The 20,845-nt window shown below is 33.5% G+C and overlaps 1 protein-coding gene across 10 annotated transcripts in view; it reads left to right on the plus strand.

Moving 5' to 3' along the window:
- LOC109045910 (semaphorin-4D-like) overlaps window positions 1–20,501 on the plus strand; it is a 58,003-nt gene extending 37,502 nt beyond the window's left edge. For 3 of the 10 annotated variants that reach the window (XM_042747665.1, XM_042747667.1, XM_042747666.1), the window contains exons 4-16: window positions 1,401–1,546; window positions 1,656–1,718; window positions 1,831–1,929; window positions 2,811–2,904; window positions 2,996–3,112; window positions 5,342–5,493; window positions 6,811–6,986; window positions 7,177–7,333; window positions 8,281–8,503; window positions 9,651–9,766; window positions 9,890–10,059; window positions 11,592–11,638; window positions 13,147–14,434. In XM_042747665.1, the coding sequence (XP_042603599.1) occupies window positions 1,401–1,546; window positions 1,656–1,718; window positions 1,831–1,929; window positions 2,811–2,904; window positions 2,996–3,112; window positions 5,342–5,493; window positions 6,811–6,986; window positions 7,177–7,333; window positions 8,281–8,503; window positions 9,651–9,766; window positions 9,890–10,059; window positions 11,592–11,638; window positions 13,147–14,069 (2,483 nt within the window). In that variant the 3' untranslated portion in view covers window positions 14,070–14,434. Of the gene's footprint in view, window positions 1–1,400; window positions 1,547–1,655; window positions 1,719–1,830; window positions 1,930–2,810; window positions 2,905–2,995; window positions 3,113–5,341; window positions 5,494–6,810; window positions 6,987–7,176; window positions 7,334–8,280; window positions 8,504–9,650; window positions 9,767–9,889; window positions 10,060–11,591; window positions 11,639–13,146; window positions 14,435–14,805; window positions 15,346–16,138; window positions 17,006–18,738; window positions 18,952–19,024; window positions 19,099–20,024 lie in introns of those variants that run through there. The other 7 variants (XM_042747668.1, XM_042747671.1, XM_042747670.1 and 4 more) reach the window with 5 other exon arrangements.
- Window positions 20,502–20,845: the final 344 nt, after the last annotated feature.

A 20,845-nucleotide genomic window follows, 5' to 3' on the forward strand; every position in this document is an offset into this window, starting at 1 on the left:
CAAATATACTACATGTATTATATAAATAAAATTTACTAAACCTAAAGTGTTCAAGATCCACAACCATTGCATTTTGGGTTGGTCATTTGTTTGGCTCTTTAGCTTGTTTACTTTCTTAATACATGATATTTAATGCTGATATAATAATAACAACAGAAAAGGATTTAAAAAGAAGCATTAACATTGGCGTATTTGGTTTTTTTATTTTTTTTATAAATGTCTTTTTTTGAGAAATCTGAATGGCACACACACGTTTGGATGGAGTTGTTAGAGTTTTATTGTGCTGAAGATGAAATGCATGACTCATGAGTTTGACCGCTGCTTTATTCGGAGCAGTAAATCATCTGCTGCTGCTTTCATAAGAGTTCAGGATCTCCTCTGGAAGAGATTCCACCACAAACAGCTGGAGAATTCTATTTTTACTGCTCTAAATACTCTTGAAAGTTTTGTTTCATGTATTCATTCAGCAGACAGAAAGAGAAGCAAATATTCCAGATCTATAAATTATCTTTTTGCTTCTTTAGAAAATGTTCCACATCTCTATAAATATGGAAAGATTTGGAATAACATTTGGAATAAAAATTTGGAATAATTAAGATGATTTAATGTTTAAAAAGTAGGCTGCATTTTTTTTGATCCAAAATACAGTAAAAATTGTGAAATATTATTGCAATTTAAAATAACAGTTTTCTATCTGAATATATAGTAAAATGTAATTTATTTCTGTGATGCGCAGCTGTATTTTCAGCATCATTACTCCAGTCTTCAGTGTCACATGATCTTCAGAAATCATTCTAATATGCTGATTTGCTGCTCAAGAAACATTTCTGATTATAATCAATGTTGAAAACATTTTGGGGGGGATTCTTTGATGAAACGAAAGTTCAAAAGAACAGCATTTACTTGAAATAGAAATATTTTGTAACATTATAAATGTTTTTTTTTTCACTTTTTATCAATTTAAAGCATCCTCATTGAATGTAAGTATTTCTCTTTTTAAAATCTTACTTCAGATGTTTGAGCGGTTGTGCATTAAAGCTTTTACAAAAATATTCATCAGCACAACTGTTTTCAGCATTGATGATAATCAGAAATGTTTCTTGAGCAGCAAATCAGCATATTAGAATGATTTCTGAAGAATCATGTGACACTGAGAAAATTCAGCTTTAATCACAGGAATTAATTACATTTTAACAGATATTCCCATAGAAAACAGTTATTTTAAATGATAATAATATTTCACAATTTTTACTATATTTTGGATCAAATAAATGCAGCCTTGATGAGCAGATGCGACAATCGTACAATTAGAACTATATTCTTCAGATTTCTTTTCCGGGTATTTTTCTCTTAAAATGTTCAGTTCTGTCTGATGTGACTTGCTCTGTGTGTTTGTGTAGATGTGAATGTGCAGGAGTTCTGGGAGCCGGATGTGTTCAACTACACGACCCTCCTGCTGAGCGAGGAGCGCGGCGTGCTGTATGTCGGCGCTCGAGAGGCCGTCTACCAACTCAACATGAGCAACGTGTCAATCAAGAGCAACCAGGTGAGTGTTACTCCAGCCGTCTGACTCCTGATACAGCTCAAGTGTCTTTTAAAGACTTACACAGCGATGTTTTCCCCTCGTGTGATGTTCTATTGACTCTTCCTCTCAGCTGCTGTGGAAAGTTCCAGAGAGAGACATGTCGATGTGTATTTTAAAGGGGAAATCTAAAGAGGTAATGTGGAAAAATACTCAAAGTGACCTTAATCTGGTTATTCTAGCACTGGTGCTGGATTCTTTGTAAATAGTTTTTGATCTGACATGGTTTTTTTGTGCTTATGTGACAGACGGACTGTCGAAACTACATTCGAGTTTTGCAAGTGCTGGATGAAGACACTCTGTATGTTTGTGGGACTCACGCGTTTCAACCCCTCTGTGATTATCTGGTGTGTACAAGCCTTAGTATTAAACCCTTAAGTCACCCAAACTTGCCAATAAACACACATCTTTATTAGATCGCATTCACTGTTTCAGATGCTTCAGTTTGAAGCAACAAGCTCACAGATGAATTGCATTATAACATTTCGAATAACATTTGATACCGATGAGTATTGAGAAAAAAAAAAAATAATTTGCATAAAGCCAAATAACAACCAGATCACCCAAAGCAATCAAATTAAATAGTTTAAATGACTCTGATTCATGACTTCTGCAGAAGAATATATAATCATTTAACATCTGAGCTAAAAAACACTTTCTGTATGATCCAGTTATTTTATCAAATATATGGTGTTATAATATTTATTATTTAATATTTTGCATTTTTCATATTATATATACTTTTAGTTTAAGTTTTAGTATGTGCTTTTGTTATTATTATTTTTTCTAATATTGTATATATAAATTTATTAATTTTAGTACTTTAACTTACGCTTGTTTCAGTTATTTGCCAATGTAGTAATTAAAAATGTTAGTATTTTTTTTTTACAAGTTCTATTTATTAAGGTAGTTAGTTTTAGTAAATATTTAATTACAATTTATTTTTTCAGCAATGTTTAAGTTCTGGTTTTAGTTGACAGTAACAGTACTGCTTGGATTTTTGCTTTTAGGAACTAGTTGTTCTGCAACACAGACGCTTTGTTACCAATTTCAAACTATGTGACATTGGTTTGTCAAAACTTCCCTGATATTTTGATAACAGTGGCTCTGTGACTACCTTTCTGAATATGAATACAATAGTTTCCTCTTTCTGTCAGATTGCGTGATCATGACTCTATACTAAAACTCAGAAGTCTTTGAGATGAGTCACGGCCTCATTTCTCTGCAGTCGCTGCAGGGTTTCCGTTTGCAGGACAGAGCAGAGGACGGCAGGGGGAAGTGCTCCTTTGACCCGGCCCAGAGCTTCACCAGCGTGATGGTTGGTGAGTGAACACATTAAAGCACATCTGCAGGACAGGCTCAGTGTGTGTCTGCTGTATTTCCAGAAGTACTGACTGGTTGTTTGTTGTTTAGATGGAGAGTTGTACTCGGGAACGGCGTATAACTTCCTGGGCAGCGAGCCGATCATCTCCAGATCTTCTCTGTCTCAGAGTTTACTGCGCACAGAGTATTCGACGTCCTGGCTCAACGGTACGACGCTAATGAATCCACCGCCGTATAAAATAACAGTGCGCATATGAATGTAGAAGTATGCAATGAGAACAGTTTGCTGTCCACACACATTTACACTCAGAGTCCTTCCAGATCACTTGATAAAGCAAAAACGACATCTAAATCATCAGCATTATGAATTCAGTTATTGATATGGAAAACCAAAACTATTAAAAAAAAAATTGTTCATTAAAATGAATATGTTGAAATATGTTTGTTGAAACACTGGAATTACTAAACTAAAATAAATAAATAAAAAATTAATTAAACGTAAATAATAATGCGTACATAAAACCAGTAGCAAAAATGTTCATATATAATACTAATATTGAAAATTGAAAAAATGAAAATATAAAAATAAAAGCTGGAATGACCATATACATTTTTTTTTTAGAATTTTTTTAAATATATTTTTTATTTTTTTTATTATATATATATATATATATATATATAATTGAAAATTAAAATATATATGGTCATTCCAGCTTTTATTTTTATATTTTCATTTTTATATATATGCATTTGCATATGAATTTTTAATGCATAAAAAAGACAAATGCACATTACAAAGTTTATTATGTTTTTTATTAATATTAGCATTAATAAAACTATATTAAAACAAAAACTGAAAATATGAAAAAAGTTAATTCAAAACATAAATAAAAACTGTAATAGTGTATAAATAATAAAATAAGATTATATTTAACTAATAAAAATGACGGAAGCACATAACAAAATTACTGGAAATGTATTTATTTTACTAGTATTAATAAAATTAATATTCAAATGAAAACTGAAAATATGAAACTAAATACGAAATATGAATACAGCTGTAAAAGTGTATAAATAAGTAATAAAATGATAAAAGCACTTAACATTTCTTAGAAAAATAGTATCAATAAAACTAATATGCGACCCTGGAGCACAAAAGCAGTCATAAGTAGCACAGGTATATTTGTAACAATAGCCAACAATACATAGTATGGGTCAAAATTATAGATTTTTCTTTTATGCCAAAAATCATTAGGATATTAAGTAAAGATTATGCTCCATGAAGATATTTTGTACATTTTCTACCGTAAATTTATCAAAACTTAATTCTTGATTAGTAATATGCTTTGCAAAGAACTTAATTTGGACAACTTTAAAGATGGTTCTCTCAATATTTAGTTTTTTTTTTTCACCCTCAGATTCCAGATTTCAGATCTCAGCCAAATATCGTCCTATCCTAACAAAAACTTATTTGTTCAGCTTTCAGATAATTGACACTTAAATTGATACTCCATCCCAAAAGAAAAGTTTGTCATTAATCACTTACCCATGTCGTTCCAAACCTGTAAAAGCTTTGTTCGTCTTCACAACACAATTTAAGATATTTTGGATGAAAACCGGGAGGCTTGAGACTGTCCCATAGACTGCCAAGTAAGTAACACTGTCATAGTCCAGGAAAGTATTCAACCGTAAAGTTATGAAGCGACGAGAATACTTTTTGTACATGAAGAAAACAAAAAAATGACTTCAACAATTCCTCTCCTCTGTGTCTCTCCAAATCAGCGTAGCGCCATTTTGGCAAATCTGAGCAGTGCGCAGGCGGCGTACGCTCTTCTGTGTCAGCCGCGCCACAAGGATACGTTTTGTATGTGTATTTACGCTTTGGTTTGAATGAAAACAGCACATCAACGCAGCGCAGCTGACACAGAAGAGTGTACGCCATCTCCGTACTGCTCAGATTTGTCAAAATGGCACTACGCTGATTTGGAGAGACACAGAGGAGAGGAATTGTTGAAGTCATTTTTTTGTTTTCTTCATGTACAAAAAGTATTCTCGTCGCTTCATAACGTTACGGTTGAATCACTGATGGCAGATGGAGTATTCTGACGATGCTTTTCATACTTTCCTGGACCTTGACACTGTTATTTATTTGGCAATCTGTGGGACAGTCACAAGCCTCCCGGTTTTCATCCAAAATATTTTAAATTGTGTTCTGAAGACGAACAAAGCTTTTACGGGTTTTGAACGACATGGGGGTAAGTGATTAATGACAACATTTTCATTTTGGGATGAAGTATCCCTTTAAGACTGGTTTTGTGGTCGAGGGTCACATATTAAAACTAAAAACAAAAGCTGTAATGTAAACTATAATTGTATACAAATAATTCTATAATAATGCAGCTCAGTTGTGGCTCAGCGACTCTGTTCTGTGTTCAGAGCCCAGTTTCGTCTTCGCTGATGTGATCCGAGAAGGGCAGAACAGTCCAGATGGAGATGACGATAAGATCTACTACTTCTTCACAGAGGTGTCGGTGGAGTACGAGTTCTTCGGGAAGCTGCTCATCCCCAGAATCGCTCGCGTTTGTAAGGTTTGTAGTGTAAGGTGTCCTGAAGTTGTGATTTTATTAAGGGCAGAAAAATGATCTTGTTCCTGGAAATTTGTTCCGCATGGTTAGGTTTTTCTCCTGTGAAAAACAATAAACTTCCGTCTTTGTCACCTTTGACAGATGTTTCTCTAAGCTCTTCTGATATCTGACATCTGATCATCTTCATCTCACTTTCTGTTTATCTGTCCACAACTTGCTTTTAGTTTACTGCTGGAGAGTCAACATTTCATGATCATGAATAAACAGGCTGCGAATGTGACCATGCAATCCTATTGATGTTTATTCTGGGACAGTCTAGAAGCTTTTATAAAAATAAAAGCTAATATTATATATATTTATAAATATATGTTAGGGTATAAATATGGCTAAACTATTAATATAAAAAAACTAAAACTAACAAAATTACAAAAAAAAGTATTAATAAACCTAGTATTAAAATGAGAACTGAAAATATTACAAAATAAAAGCTTACTGAAAATCTAAAAATAAAATCTAATTCAAAATATTAATAAAACTGTTTATATATAATACTAAAATATTAATATTGCAAAAACAGACTAATAAAAATTATAAAACCACATAAAAATTCTAAGCAAATTAGTATTTATATTAGTAAAAATAAACCTAATATTAAAATTAATACTGAAAATATAAAAATAAGAGCTAATTCTAAATATTAATATAAATTATAATCATGTTTAAATAATACTAAAACCTTTCAAAAACAAAAACTAATAAAAATCACAAAGCCACATAACACATTTTCCAAAATTAATAAGTATTTATATTAGCATTAGTAACCCTAATATTAAAAGGAAAACTAAAAATATAAAAATAAAAGTTAATTCATAATATTAATATTTTTAATATGTTTAATGAAAAAGATTATTTTTAAAGTTAATAAATTTTAAGTGTTTAATTACATTATTTTTTATTTATTAATATTGGTATTAAATTGTACTATAGTGTTAAATAATTCAGACAAATAAAAACAGTAACATTTTAATTAAATTTCAGACTTTATGACAAGAACTTGGTTTGAGTCTGACATTAATAATTATTTTATTATATATAATAGCACTATTATTCTTCATTTTACCATCCTGCTATCAACAAATCCCCTGATGAATAACTGAATAAAACTTCACCTCCGTACAAAGTGTGTGATATGATGGAATTTTTTGAACTTTCATACAATAGTTTGAAAACTCCAGATATATTTAAATACATACAATATGTAAATTCCAGCATGCAGATGTAATATTGTGAAGGTTTTGTCTGTATCTCTCCCTGTAACAGGGGGATCTGGGAGGCCAGCGGACGCTGCAGAAGAAGTGGACGTCGTTTCTGAAGGCTAAGCTGGTTTGCTCAATGCCGGAGCTCAACTTTGTGTTCAATGTGGTTCATGATGTGTTTATTCTGAAAGCGCCACACTGGAGAGACACCGTCATCTATGGGGTCTTCACATCTCAGTGGTGAGCGTGTGTTTGTGTGTGTGTGTTCACTTGTTCCATTATGTATTGATTCATCGGTTCATGACTGTTGGTCTGTGAGTCAGAGAATCACCTGCATCTGAGTAATTGGACTGGTGCAAATCAAAAGGAGATTCTTTTTTATGCCTAAGGGACTTTTCTTCAGAAATGGGATTGTTTCTGTGTGTTTCAGGGGGAATGTTGGTCTGTCCGCCGTCTGTGCGTATAACATGAGCTCGGTGCATGAGGTTTTCTCCAAAGGGAAGTTCATGCAGAAGGCCACGGTGGAACAGTCCCACACCAAGTGGGTTCGATTTAATGGCATCACCCCGAATCCCAGACCCGGAGAGGTTAGTATTTCCACAAAACACGCAACTCAGTGGTTATAGATGTGTGCTTACAGGATCCGTAAGATCAGAGGGTGCTGGGAAGGGAATTACTCATGTTAATGAGAGTATTTATAAAACAAAATCAATTAAAAATGAAAAGATACAATATTAAACTAAATGAAAAAAAAAAGCCTGTTAAACAAGCATGTGACCGTATGTAGGACAAACAGTTTGGAAAATAGAGATGTGAAATAAAATGAAAACAAATAAATATAAATATAAGAATTAAATAAAATAAAATAATAAAAATAATAATAAATAGAAATAATTCAAACAGAGACAAATATATGGATGTGAAATGAAATGAAATGAAATAAAATAAAATAAATACATAAATATATTAGATTTAGATAAAACAAAACCAAATAATAATAAAACAAAAAATAACATGCAAATAAACTAAATACCAAATAAAAATAATTAAAAATTGTATATTAACATATATAGATGTGAAATAAAATAAATGTAAATAAAATCGAAATAATGAAATAACTAATGAAAACTTATAATAAAATAAAATTATAAAATAAATACATTTTTACAATAAAAAAGCATGTGACCCTACATAGGACAAGCAGTTTTGAAATGGATAAAATAAAAAATTAAATATAAAGAATACATTTTTTTATAAAATAAATTAGATTTTTAGAAACCAGGTTTATAGTTCATAAAATCCTGATATATATATATATATATATATATACACACACACACACACACACACACATATATAGTAATGGCATATGCAGTGCATGTTGCAACTCGAAATTAATTTACATTCATATTTGTATACAATAAAAAAGTGGTGCTAGATTGGCATAACGGGAGACTTGTATTTGTTATTCTGAGCTAATGCTAATAATATCACAGAATTTCAAAATAATTGGATGTTGATTTATATATTTCAGTGCATCAACAACCTGAACCGCATGCAGAACATCACCTCGTCGCTCCAGCTGCCCGATAAGACGCTGCAATTTGTGAAGGACCATCCGCTGCTGGAGGACCCCGTGCTGCCCATCGGAAACGGCCCGCGCCTCGTCACCAAAGACGTCAACTACACGCAGATCGCCGTCCAGAGAGTGCAGGCCCTCGACGGAAGCATCCACCACGTCATTTTCACCGGCACCGGTGAGTCTGACCAGTGTCAAAGCATAGCGTTTATTCAGCACTTCTATAGATTTGATTTCTGCTAGGATTTCTCAATACTTTCTAATATTCATTCATGCATTTCATTCATGTATTTATTAAGTAATGATAAACACAACAGCAGTTGATCATAGTGCTGTACAAATAAACTAAATACCAGAAAAAGATAACATCAGTAAAATCAAAACATCATTTAACATACAAAGTTAAAATATACTTTATAATTTTATAATCAGGTAAATATAATTATAATATCCGTTCTTGCATGCTTGTTATGAGTCATTTGAATTATTTTAATTTATAAGCATCAGTATAACAGTACAATTGAATAACAGCAACATTTAATTTATATTTAGTATCTATATATTTTTTGTCTACAAGTATTCCTCAATAATTTATAATTAACTGTACTATAGTATACTGTAATTTAAGAATCAGGTCAAACATCAGGATTTTTATTTTTATTTATATAATTTTAGAAAATATTTGCTCTGAAATCATTTCTAATGCCATAATTCATTGTTTTTCACTACATCAAAGCAAGGATTTTTTTTTAATAATTGTAATTTATAAGCACTATTATAACAGTATAATTTATATATATTAATATATATAAATTAATATATATATTCAGTATATGTAATTTTTTAGGTATTTTTATGCATTTATTTCTCAAAACTTTTAGCATTTTAGTGTCAGAATCATCGTAATTTGATTTATTTTAATACAACTTTTTAAATACAATTTTACTATAATATAACAGTATAACTCCTTAAAACAGAAAGTGAAATACAGTACATATCTGCTTATAAATAATCATGACGTGCTTGTCTAGTGAAAAACAGTGAGGGAAAAGAAGGAAACATATGTAATAATTTTCATAATTATAAGTAACTGTGTAACAGTACATTTGAATAAATTGCAATATTTACCTTATATGTTTTTTTATTATTAATTTTTTTTTTTTCTGTCACTTTCACCGGTGAGTGTATGCGGTGAAATGTGTGAAAGGATGCGCTAAACCACAGGATGTGAGAAGTCTGGCTTTGATTTGTCTTCACAGTGAAGTGTCATGAAGCTCATTTAGATCACATCTTGCTGCTATATTAATCTCTGAATGTGTTTCCAGATAAAGGTTTGCTGCACAAATCGCTGGTGTTGGAGGGCGAGGTTCACATAGTGGAGGAAATCCAGCTGCTGAAGAACACTGAGCCAATTAAAACACTTCTGCTCTCCTCACAAGTGGTAAGAACCGTGAGCCGAGGCGATGAATCATGAGGAATAAAATCCACAAACACATTGTATGATTTGTCAGCAGGGAGGAAGTTTCTCTGGTTCCTCATGTGTTGTGTGTTTTGTGTGTCTCAGGCGCGGTTCCTGTACGCTGGATCAGACTCAGGTGTGGTTCAGTCTCCCACAGCGTTCTGTGAGAAGTACCCGTCCTGTGTGGACTGTGTTCTGGCGCGGGACCCGTACTGTGCCTGGGACCCGCACTCGGGCTCCTGCCTCAATATTTTCCAGCATGATGCCGATCCACGGTGAGAAATGATGCGTTCACACTGGCCACATACACACTGCAGTTCACCTTTCACTCCTTAATCACATTCTGTACACACATAACTCACTCGAATATTGGAGTTCGACAACCGCATTAACTCCTGAAAAATACAGGTAGTGACAACTGCATTTGCAGAAATTCTATGCAGTTGTTAATGAGGTTTTTAACATGCACAGATGTGTCTCTCTTCTGTATGAGTACCAGAGCAGTGCGAGCCTCGACTCCTTTGCCTGCGAACAAGACCATAATAAACCAAAGTACATCCAAATGCTTTATGCTGGAAATAAGACCAAAATATAGCAGCTCGTGTGTGCTCACTTTGATCCGATCGCTTTATGATGCTTAAACAAGAAGCCCAGAAAGCTCTTGTAATGAGTGATCACGGCAGCACAGACAGCACGCACTCTGTGTACGAGCATAAACAAAACACAATGCCTGCGTCCACTGTACTTCAGTTAAACTGCAATAACGGATACTAAACGGCAAAACGTTGCTATGGTTTCCAAGCTGTCAGTCATCGCAGTTTGGAGAGTGAGTCTTGTTCCATAAGTACATGTAACGATAATTAAATGCAGTTGTCACTCGTGAAACTGACCGTGTGTATGTGGCCGGTGTGTCTGTCTCCGTCACATGGAGGATTTGAGTCAGAACTTCTCCAATATTAGCAGACACTGCGCTTTAACAGGAACACGGCTCTCATACGATATGCGTCTTATTTGTTAGTCAGATCATTCTGTAATTTTGTTGTGCAGTCCATGTAGTGGTTTTTATAAATATATTTAAATATATTTATGTGTATGTTGTATGTTTTTTTTTTTTAGTTAATTCTGCAAGTATTTCTTAATACTTTTATAATATATGTTTATATAATAAGCTTTATAACTTTGAGGAATCATCATCATCATTTATGTATTTCTTTTATAATTAATTATATATTTTTTATTCATGCGATTTTATTACAAAAATCTATATTTTTATATTTATATATTATGTATATTTTGCATATATTTTTTGTATATTTTTACAATGTGTTATTTTTTATATAATTTATAATTTTTATAGTAAAATATTTATACTTCCATATTTGTTCTGAAATAACATCAGAGTCAGAGGACTTTTATGTATTTTATTATTGTACTTTTTGTATTAATATAATTTTATATATACTCAATATATATATTCAATACTTTTTTAATATGCTTTATGATTTTTTTTAGAAATCATCACCATCATTTATAAATATTTTTATAATTTATTACATTTTATTAAACAATATTTGCATCTTTATTTGGAAATAATATTAGAGGAATCATAATTTAGATTATATCTATTTTGTTTTTCATTTCTGCAAGTATTTCTCACTACTTCATACTTCTTTATTTGAGAGTGTAAGTCTTTTAAAGACTCTTTTGAATGTATTTTCTGGAATATGTTTGCCAGACAGCATTATCATCTTAGATTAGGTGTGTCTGTGTTTACTCTGATCTGTGTGTTTTGTGTGTGCTTTTGCAGGAAGTTGATTCAGAGCCTCAAAGGGGATGCTGGGACATGCCCTACAGGTGTGCCATGTAGAAATGTCATCAGTAATAAATTTGAGCTCAAATGGTCCTGTTTTGGTGCCAAGTTTTTGTCTGTCTAGATTTACAGTAACTGGCACAGAGGAACAAAACAATCACTGTAATTCTAATAATTATATAGACATACTCACTAACAGAAGAAAATATAAGATTTAAGATATATGTGAGTGTGTGTACTAGACTAGTGCTAGGCAATTTTTAAGTGGCAATGTTTATAATATATTATACATTTATTATATATTATTATACATTTTATGTGTTATATTTTCATTTATTATATTTTGTATTTAATAGTATTTTATTTAGATTAAGTATTTCTCTTTATAAAATAACTTATGCTTTATAATTTTAGAGTCAGAGGAATAGTAATCAATTTATAATTTTGTATAATTTATATATGGTTTGTTTATATATATATATATATATATATATATATATATATAGATAGATATATATATATATATATATATATATATATAGAGAGATAGAGAGAGATAGATAGATACACTTTAGATATATTTATAACATATATTTATAACAAACTAAATTAAAATATAAAAAAACCGATATAAATTATAATTAGGTAATTAATGAATTTATTTATTTATTTCTATTTATAATTTACTATATAATATATTTTAATTCCTGTAACTTTATAATATAAATCAATTGCGTATTTATTTTGAAATAGTTTTAGAGCCAGATAGATTCAAAATTCTCAAAACATGAATTGAAATACAGTACAAATAATTCTAAATAATCATTACATGTTTTCTTAACTGCACGAACAAAAGCAAGAATTTAATTTAATTATTTTATTCATAAGCACCAGTATAACCATACAATTGAATATGTATATGTGCCTTTTTATACTTTTATTATGTACATTTTTTATCTAAAACATTTATATCTAGTAACATTTTTGAGTGATTGTATTGTTGCATGTGAATTTTATCAATTCCAATTCAGATTCTGCTTCTCGATTCCAAGTTTCCATTCCAATGTGGTTAAAAAATGTAAAAAAAAAAAATTTGTGTCTTTTTTGCAAAACATTTAATTGCTGCTGAATACCATGAACAAAAATCAGCAGGCAACATAAAAACTGGACTGGATTAAGAGCTGGATGCATGGTTGTAGTTCTCTCACAATTCTGAAGAACTAACAAAAATCTCATGGAATTTATGCATAGAAAGATTTGCTCGGTTCATTACTGGATGAATCAGTTTTTTTGAATGAAGTAATCAAAGACAAATACATTTTTAACAGCCCCTCTTCGCCACCTAAAAATAAAAGATGCGCACACAGGAATTGATAGGTGGAACTGAAATTTTAATTTTACAACAAGTATCTGATTCCTGGCCTTAAGTATCCAATTCTGGAATTGGAATTGATTTTCGACTCCCAACCCTAGTCATACTTCTCCTTGCCTAATAACTAATAACTGACTGTATTGATGTAGCAGCTGACCCATAACTGTCTGTGTGTTGCAGTCTCTCCTCTGGCGGTGGGCGACTATCAGCAGGTGTTGGTGAAGCCGGGCGGCTCTGCCGATCTGCCGTGTCCGGTGCGCTCAAACCTGGCTCAGGTGTTGTGGAAGCTCAACGGCCGCGTCCTGACCGAAGCCTCGCGCTTCCTCCTGCTGAGCGAGAACGGGCTGCTGATCTACAGCGTGATGCCGGAGGACGCCGGCCGCTACGAGTGCTGGTCCGTCGAAGCGTCCATGGGGAAGAACTTCACCCGTCTGGTGGTGGGATACGCGCTTCAACTGGAGCTTCCTGAGAGTGCACCGTCCGTATCTGCTCTGCATCCGTCCAGCGCCGCGTCTACGCTCCCACCGGAGGAAGGTAATACCAGTAACGGCTCGGGACTAACGCCGGCTCACACGGACGCTCCCTCACTAACAACCCCTCCCAGCAACGCCATTAAACCCAAACACTACATCCCCCCGGAGGTCAGCAACTTACCCACACGCACAGAGACGCTCGACCCCTCGGCTAAATACATTCAGCAGGACAACAGCGTGGCCCTGCTGTCGCTCTTCCTGCTCTTCTTCCTGCTCTTCCTCGCCGCTCTGGCGTACAACTGTTACATGCAGTACCTGCCTGCGCCGTGTCTCCGCCTGCGATCCGCGCTGCTCGGCTCAAATAAAAAGCCACAGCCGGAGTATGCAGCCTGCGAGGCCGGCCTGATGGAGACAGTGCAGGAAAAGATGGATCCGGCCAATCAGAACGGAGCGCATCCGCTGCGCACACTCAGAGACACTGGATACGAGACGGAGCCGGAATGTGGGAACGGCGGAGTTCCATCCGGCAATGACGACAGTCCCTCGAAAGAGCAGCCCTTCGACGTGGACTGTGCATCGCAGCCGATTGAGTACGCAGACGCAGACGCAGACGCCGACACGCCGTACTGATGCACCGCTTTTCACTCGCATTCACAGAATCACCGCAGCTCTGCAAGAACAGACGCAGAATACCAAATAAGATTCCAAATTGGAAACATTGTTTACCAAATTGGTAAGTTTCGTGATGTTTTCCAAATTGGAGCACCGGGCTGTTTTTGAATATTTGTGGGGCGTTTGACGTTCAGCTTTGGCTTGCACTGCAAAAATGTATTTCTTAGTTAGAATTTTTTGTCATGTTTTCTGTTACAAATATCTAAATATTCTTAAATCAACATACATTTTCTTGAGTCTTGCTTTATGAAAGAAAAGTTTAATGAAAGTTTTAGCGTTAAAATGTTATTTAGGTGAAACCCAAATCTTTTTTTATTGATTTATTTTTTATTTTATTTATTTATTTTTTGCATAAAAGGCCTTTTCTTTGTACTTTTTATTTATTTATTTTGACATAATTTCATAACAGTAATAATTTAACAAAAAAATTAAAATAAAAATTATAAAATTTGTTATTGTTCTGACAGGTTGATTTTGATGACTGTATTACATATAAAGTATTTTTTGGCCTTATTCTTATTAAATTCGTATTAAATTCTTCTAAATGTATATATAGACATTTTAAGCATAAACTCACTTCATTTTTTTTTTTCCAGAATTAATTTTCCTTCTCTAGTAAATGTATCTTGATTTAAGAATGTTCAGATGTTGACGATGGAAAAGTACTGATATTCTGAGTAAATCATTCTTGCAGTGTTGGGTCTGACCTGAAGTGGGGATTGAAGGAATCTCAGGGATGCTTTCAGTGTCACACACGCAGGATCTCATGACGAAGAACTGCTCTGGAAGAGCTCAAACATGGAGCCAGACTGAACTATAACAGACCAAAAACACTGTGATGTGTCTCTTGCACAGCTTCCTGTGGTGGTTTGTGCTGTGGATGCAGATGAGATGTCTAACACACTTAACCTGCGAAAGGGCCGCTGTCTCACATAACAATACGTGTGATTCGTGAGACTTTTCCACTGTAGTCCACAAACGTCAGCTTTGAAAGCTTTGTTTCAGATCTTTTTTAAAGATATTATATTATTTAATTGTATGTCAGCAATAATAGTGTAAATACTGTATCTTAAAAAATGCCAAGAAACCCCAAAATTTTAAGAAAAACCAAAACATTTTTGCATAAAAAGGAAAATTTTTAGGACCATATTATTCTTTCTTTTTTTCTCTTCTTTCTCCATTTTGACATTATTTCATGACTGATTTTAAGAAAATCTACTTTTTGGAGGGGTTTTTTCTCTTTTTTTTTATTTTTTTTTTTTTTTTTTTTTTTTTGGAATTAAAGTTTTTTTGTTTGTTTGTTTGTTTTTTTGCATTTTACATTTCATATTTTGACAGGGTAATTTTCATGATTGTAGTACATATAAGTTATTTTTTGATGGAAAACTATTAACAAAATGAGAAACTGTTACTATTATTATTATTATTATTATTATTATTATTATTATTATTATTATTATTATTATTATTATAAAAGGACAATTTTTAGGACCTTTTTTGCATTGATTTTAATTCAAAAATATATATTTTTTTTCATTGTGTTAATTACTATATTAAGAAGACATCTGCTCCTAAATGTCACAAAAACAGTTTTTTCTTTATGCTGTATATGTATGCTATATATAACTATAACTTTTGATTTTGGACTTTAATGTTTAAAATCATTCTTAGCACCTTTTTTTTTTTGGTCATTTTGACAGTACTTTGACATTTTAATATAAATAATAATAATAAAGATGATGATGGTAATAAATTGCATCCTGATGGGATAATATTCATGACTGTATTACATATAAAGTATTTTTGGGCATTATGGAAATAGAAAAAACTGTGCTTAAATCTCATGAAAAAAAAAATGCAGAAATTGTCTTGTATGTTTTTCTTTTGATTTTGGGGTGAAAGGTGACCTGGCCGTTGTTTGTGTGCTGTGTTTTCCCGCGTGGCGTTTCCGAATCTGCTGTCCTCCTCTGATTCTCAGCACACTCTCGTATTTGTCTCTCTCCCTCCATTTCCTGTGTCCTGCTCAGCTTCCTGGGCTGTTCCTCCTTCCCCTCCGTCCCTGCCCGGCTCCTCCTCTTCCTCCTCCTCCTCCTCTTCCTCCTGGTCTGGCCGGGGCTCGTCTGATTCCTCCTCTGCTGAGGGAGCAGTCCTGGAGCGTTCACCCTCACCAGGCCTTTCTGCTCTTCTGCCTGGCCTTGGGTGAGTGCTGCCTCTGACCTCTGACCTTTCTCTCTCACTCATCTGTCTCGTCTCAGTACTCTGAAGTGTGACTTCCTTTCGCTCCTCCTCCTAAGTGTTCTGATTGGCCGAGAAGCCAGAGGTCAGACAGGAAGTAGAGGAGAGAAAGAGGAAGTCACTGTAGAGTATTTAGACAGTGTTTGTGTGTCTGCATGATCCAGATCTTCTGCACACCGTCTGATGCCTAAAATGTTTTCAAATTTTTATTTTTACACCTTTTTTTTTTTTAAAGACTGAATAAGTTTATTGGTGAATAATTTTTGAATTTCCTTTATTTTTATTTCAAAATTATCTTCAGATCCTAATTTATGATTATTATGATTGTGTTACCTGCTGACGCGAGTCTTGGACTCTTGTAAATGAAGGTGAAGGAGTGATGGACGTTCCAGTCATGTACAGTGTAAATACAGTATATGTACATATGAAAGATGTACAAAGTTTCTTCAGATTTTTTTTTGGAAGAGAGCCTGAATAAATTTTTGAATGGCAAAACATGTGAAACACTGTTTATTGTGTTGAGATGTGTTAATGAAGCTGTATATTATATATTGTTTTAACATGCAAACTCATGACACACAGAATCTTTGTGAGGAATTACAAATATAAACCTCACAAATCTATTCAAATAGGCTTTGCTTTTTCTGCAAAAAAAATAAAATAAAGTTTGGGGTTCAGAGGTTTTTTAAAAAAATTTTGAAAGAGTCTCTTCTGCTCACCAAGGCTGCATTTATTTGATCATAAATACAGTAAAATTGTGAAATATTATTACAATTTAAAATAACATTTTTCCATGTGAATTTATTGATAAATGTAATTTATTTCTGAGATCAAAGCTGAATTTTCAGCATCACTACTCCAGTCTTTAGTGCCACATGATTCTTCAGAAATGCTGATTTCCCACATTTCTGATTATTATCAATGTTGAAAACAGTTGTGCTGCTCAATATTTTTGTGAAAACCGTGATACATTTTAATTAATGAATAGAAAGTTCAAAAGAACAGCATGTTTTCGAAATAGAAATCGTTTGCAATATTATAAAGGTTTATTTTCGCTGCTGATCATTTTAATGCATCCTTGCTGAATAAAAATATTAATTTATTTTTAAAAAAATCTTACCCCAAATCTTTGAATGGTCCTGTACTAATGGATAATTCATGTTCATCATCTTGTAAACTACACTATGGTATAATTGCACTTAATAAGAACAGTTCCATTATCATCAGGAGAGGACAGTATCAGTCATTTTCCTGCTCTGTGTGTGTGTGTGTGTGTGTGTGTGTGTGTGTGTGTGTGTGTGTGTGTGTGTGTGTGTGTGTGTGTGTGTGTGTGTGTGTGATCAACTAATTTCTTGGTGGATGAGCTTTATGTTATTTGTCACCATGTACATCCGTCATGTACTCCATGTACTGATGAAAGTTACTGGTTTTTACAGAGTAATAAGGTGAAAGTTTGCATATAACTTTGCACAAGTGATTTGTGTGTGTGTGTGTTAAAGACATGTGTATTTGGCATGTATTTTATTGTGCAATGTTTACATTTTTACAAACTAAGGGACGAGTCAAAGTTTCTTGTGGTGATGCTGGAAACACTCATTTAACCCTTGTGCTGCTGAAAATCCTTTACATCATTTGGTTTTCTAGTCAAAAATAACCAGCCTTTTAAAAAGCCTTTCATTATGCTGTATTATCACCAAAACTTGGATCTAATCATTTTATCAGCTTTTTCTGTTACTTGAAACAAAAGAAATTGATAAAAAAAGATCCAGTATTTGGCAAAATCTTCATGAGAAATTTACAAGCGATTTTTTGTGCCAGTCATTTTTGACCAGGAACAACAGAAGTGAACAAGGTGAGGAAAAAACCCCCCAAAAAAGTACTTTTTATTATTATTATTATTATTATTATTATTTGGAAGTATTACTTTTAAGTTGGTTTTAGTCCAATGCAATAACATTAACTAGCATTTTCATCAAAATAAAATTAAAAAAAGGTCATGATGACTGGAACAAAACATGAGGGTAAAAACATTTTTTGGATTATTATTTTTTTTATTTATTTTTTTTACAATAAAAAAAAAACATTTGAGAACAAAAACAAGTGTGGGAATACAAAGAGAGAGAGAAAAGGGCAGTTTGTTTGAAGATTGTTTGGAAAGTCTTTTTTGAAGTGATCATCCAGCCTAAGCAAATACATGTAGTGATTATTGTCACTTTCTGATCTGAAGCTACAGTTTGTTGTGCATGTAATATGAGAGTGTGATAACACAAACAGCATGATGTGGATGAAGATGATTGGACATGTCTTGTTCACACTGAGTGTGTGTGTGTGTGTGTGTACTGAAGTGCTAATTACCCTGTAGGATCCATATGTAAGTGCAGTTTTCTTTCAGGTCCTAGAGATGTAAGTGTTGAGTGGCACATAAACGGGCAGAAGCTCGAGACTCCCGTCACTGAATACAGACAGGTGGTTTCCCATGATGCCGTGCTGGTCAGCAGCTGGCTGAGGGAGGAGGCTTTGAATAAAGACGTCCAGTACGAGTGTACAGCGGTGTCTGAAGCGGGAAGCGACACGTCCAGAGTGGAGCTTCGGCTCGACAGCAGAGGTAAAGCGTTTCATCACACTGCTGTGTTAGTCTGACCTGTGACATGGTGTAACGTGTCTCTGTGTGCTCTCAGACGAGGCCGTGGAGCGCTGGAGAACCGCTCTGACTGACCACAACACACTCCTGCAGCAGTGGAAGAAAGCATGGGTGAGGGAGAACCCACACAGATATCAGCATGACTGATTTTATAACACATTTACTGAATGATCATCAGGAATGATATTTCACAGTTGCAACTGTTTTCAACATTGATAATAATCAGAAATGTTTCTTGAGCAGCAAATCATCATATTAGAATGATTTCTGAATATCATGGGACACTGAAGACTGGAGTAATGATGCTGAAAATACAGCTGCGCATCAAAGAAATAAATTACATTTTTACAAGATATTTATATACAAAACAGCTATTTTAAATTGTAATATTATTTCACAATTTTTACTGTGTTTTTGATGCAATGCATGCAGCATTGGTGACCATGAGAGACTGATTCCATTCAAAGAATGTTATAGTGTTTGTTTGATTTCAGACGCATTCGCTCACTGCACATATTTGGTAAAGGTGAAAGTGCCTTCATTCAGTATTTACAACAGCTGAAGCAAAAATATATGCATTATTTATTTATAATGCATTTCCACATTAAAAATGCTGCCTCATCAGACTTAGGGTTGGTAGTGAGGTCAGTTAGACAGAAAAGCTTCTTTAAAATAGCTCCAGTAAATACTGAACAAATAAAGATGTCCTTTTATTGCACCCCCAATACATATTTTATACTTTATTTTATTTTAGATTTAATTTTATTTTTTTATTTAATTTAATTGTATTTTTAATTTAATTTAATTTTATATATTTAATTTTTTATTTTTTTTTTTTTTTGATTTAAATATTTTTTTTTTTTTTTTTTTTTTTTTTTTTTTTTTTTTTTTTTTTGTTTTCTTTTATTTCAGTTTTTAGATTAGATTGATATTTTATATTTTTTATTTTAGATGTATTTTGTATGTTTTAGTTGTGTGTGGGCTGAAGACCTCATCATGTGTTTGTGATGGTCTTGTTTCTCGTTGTTGTCCTGTAGGAGAGCTGTGATGGACAGGGTGTTCTCTGAAGCGGCTCATTATCGCTCATCATGGCATCATTTTCTGACTCCAGGGACAGACGCTTGGACACACACACACACAGCTCATGTCACACTGGTGCAGTGTGGTGGTTTCTTCGCTCACAGGTGCTCTGAGTCTGTTCCTGATCCGTGGATCCCGTCAGGATTCCGGCTGTTTGAGAGATCTGTGGAGGACGAGTGCGGTGAGACGGGCCTCTCAGGCTGATGACAACTGCTTTTCCTCGACCGTCCACACTTCTATTTATACTCCCTCCATCCTCGAGAGCAAATGACACCGGCTCATGTTAGTGCAAGCAGCATTTGTGTTTATAATAGTCCTCTTGAGTTATTTAAATAATTGCATGTTTATCTCAGCAGATATATTTCAAAGAAGTTACTAGAATATTTGCTGTCCTCCAAAAGAGGTTGCAACCACAATAAATAATATTTCTATAATTTGTGAGAGACCATGTTTTCATTTGTACCAGTGTTATTTCATTATCACTGAGATACTATTATAGTTTTTAAGATTTTGAATTTGTTTTTATTTTAATATTTTCCATTTTCATTATCATTTTAGTTTTAATATAATCTATCTATCTATCTATCTGTCTGTCTAGCTGTCCGTCCGTCCGTCCGTCTGTCATCTATCTATCTATCTATTATTTTCCAATTTCATTATCATTTTAGTTAGTTTATCTGTCTGTCTGTCTGTCTATCTGTCTGTCTGTCTGTCTGTCTGTCTATCTATCTGTCTATCTATAGTTTATTCATTTTTAATTCAGTTTTAGTTTATCAAG

The sequence above is a fragment of the Cyprinus carpio genome, chromosome B21 (genome assembly GCF_018340385.1).
Source record: "Cyprinus carpio isolate SPL01 chromosome B21, ASM1834038v1, whole genome shotgun sequence".
NCBI classification, from domain to species: Eukaryota; Metazoa; Chordata; class Actinopteri; order Cypriniformes; family Cyprinidae; genus Cyprinus; species Cyprinus carpio.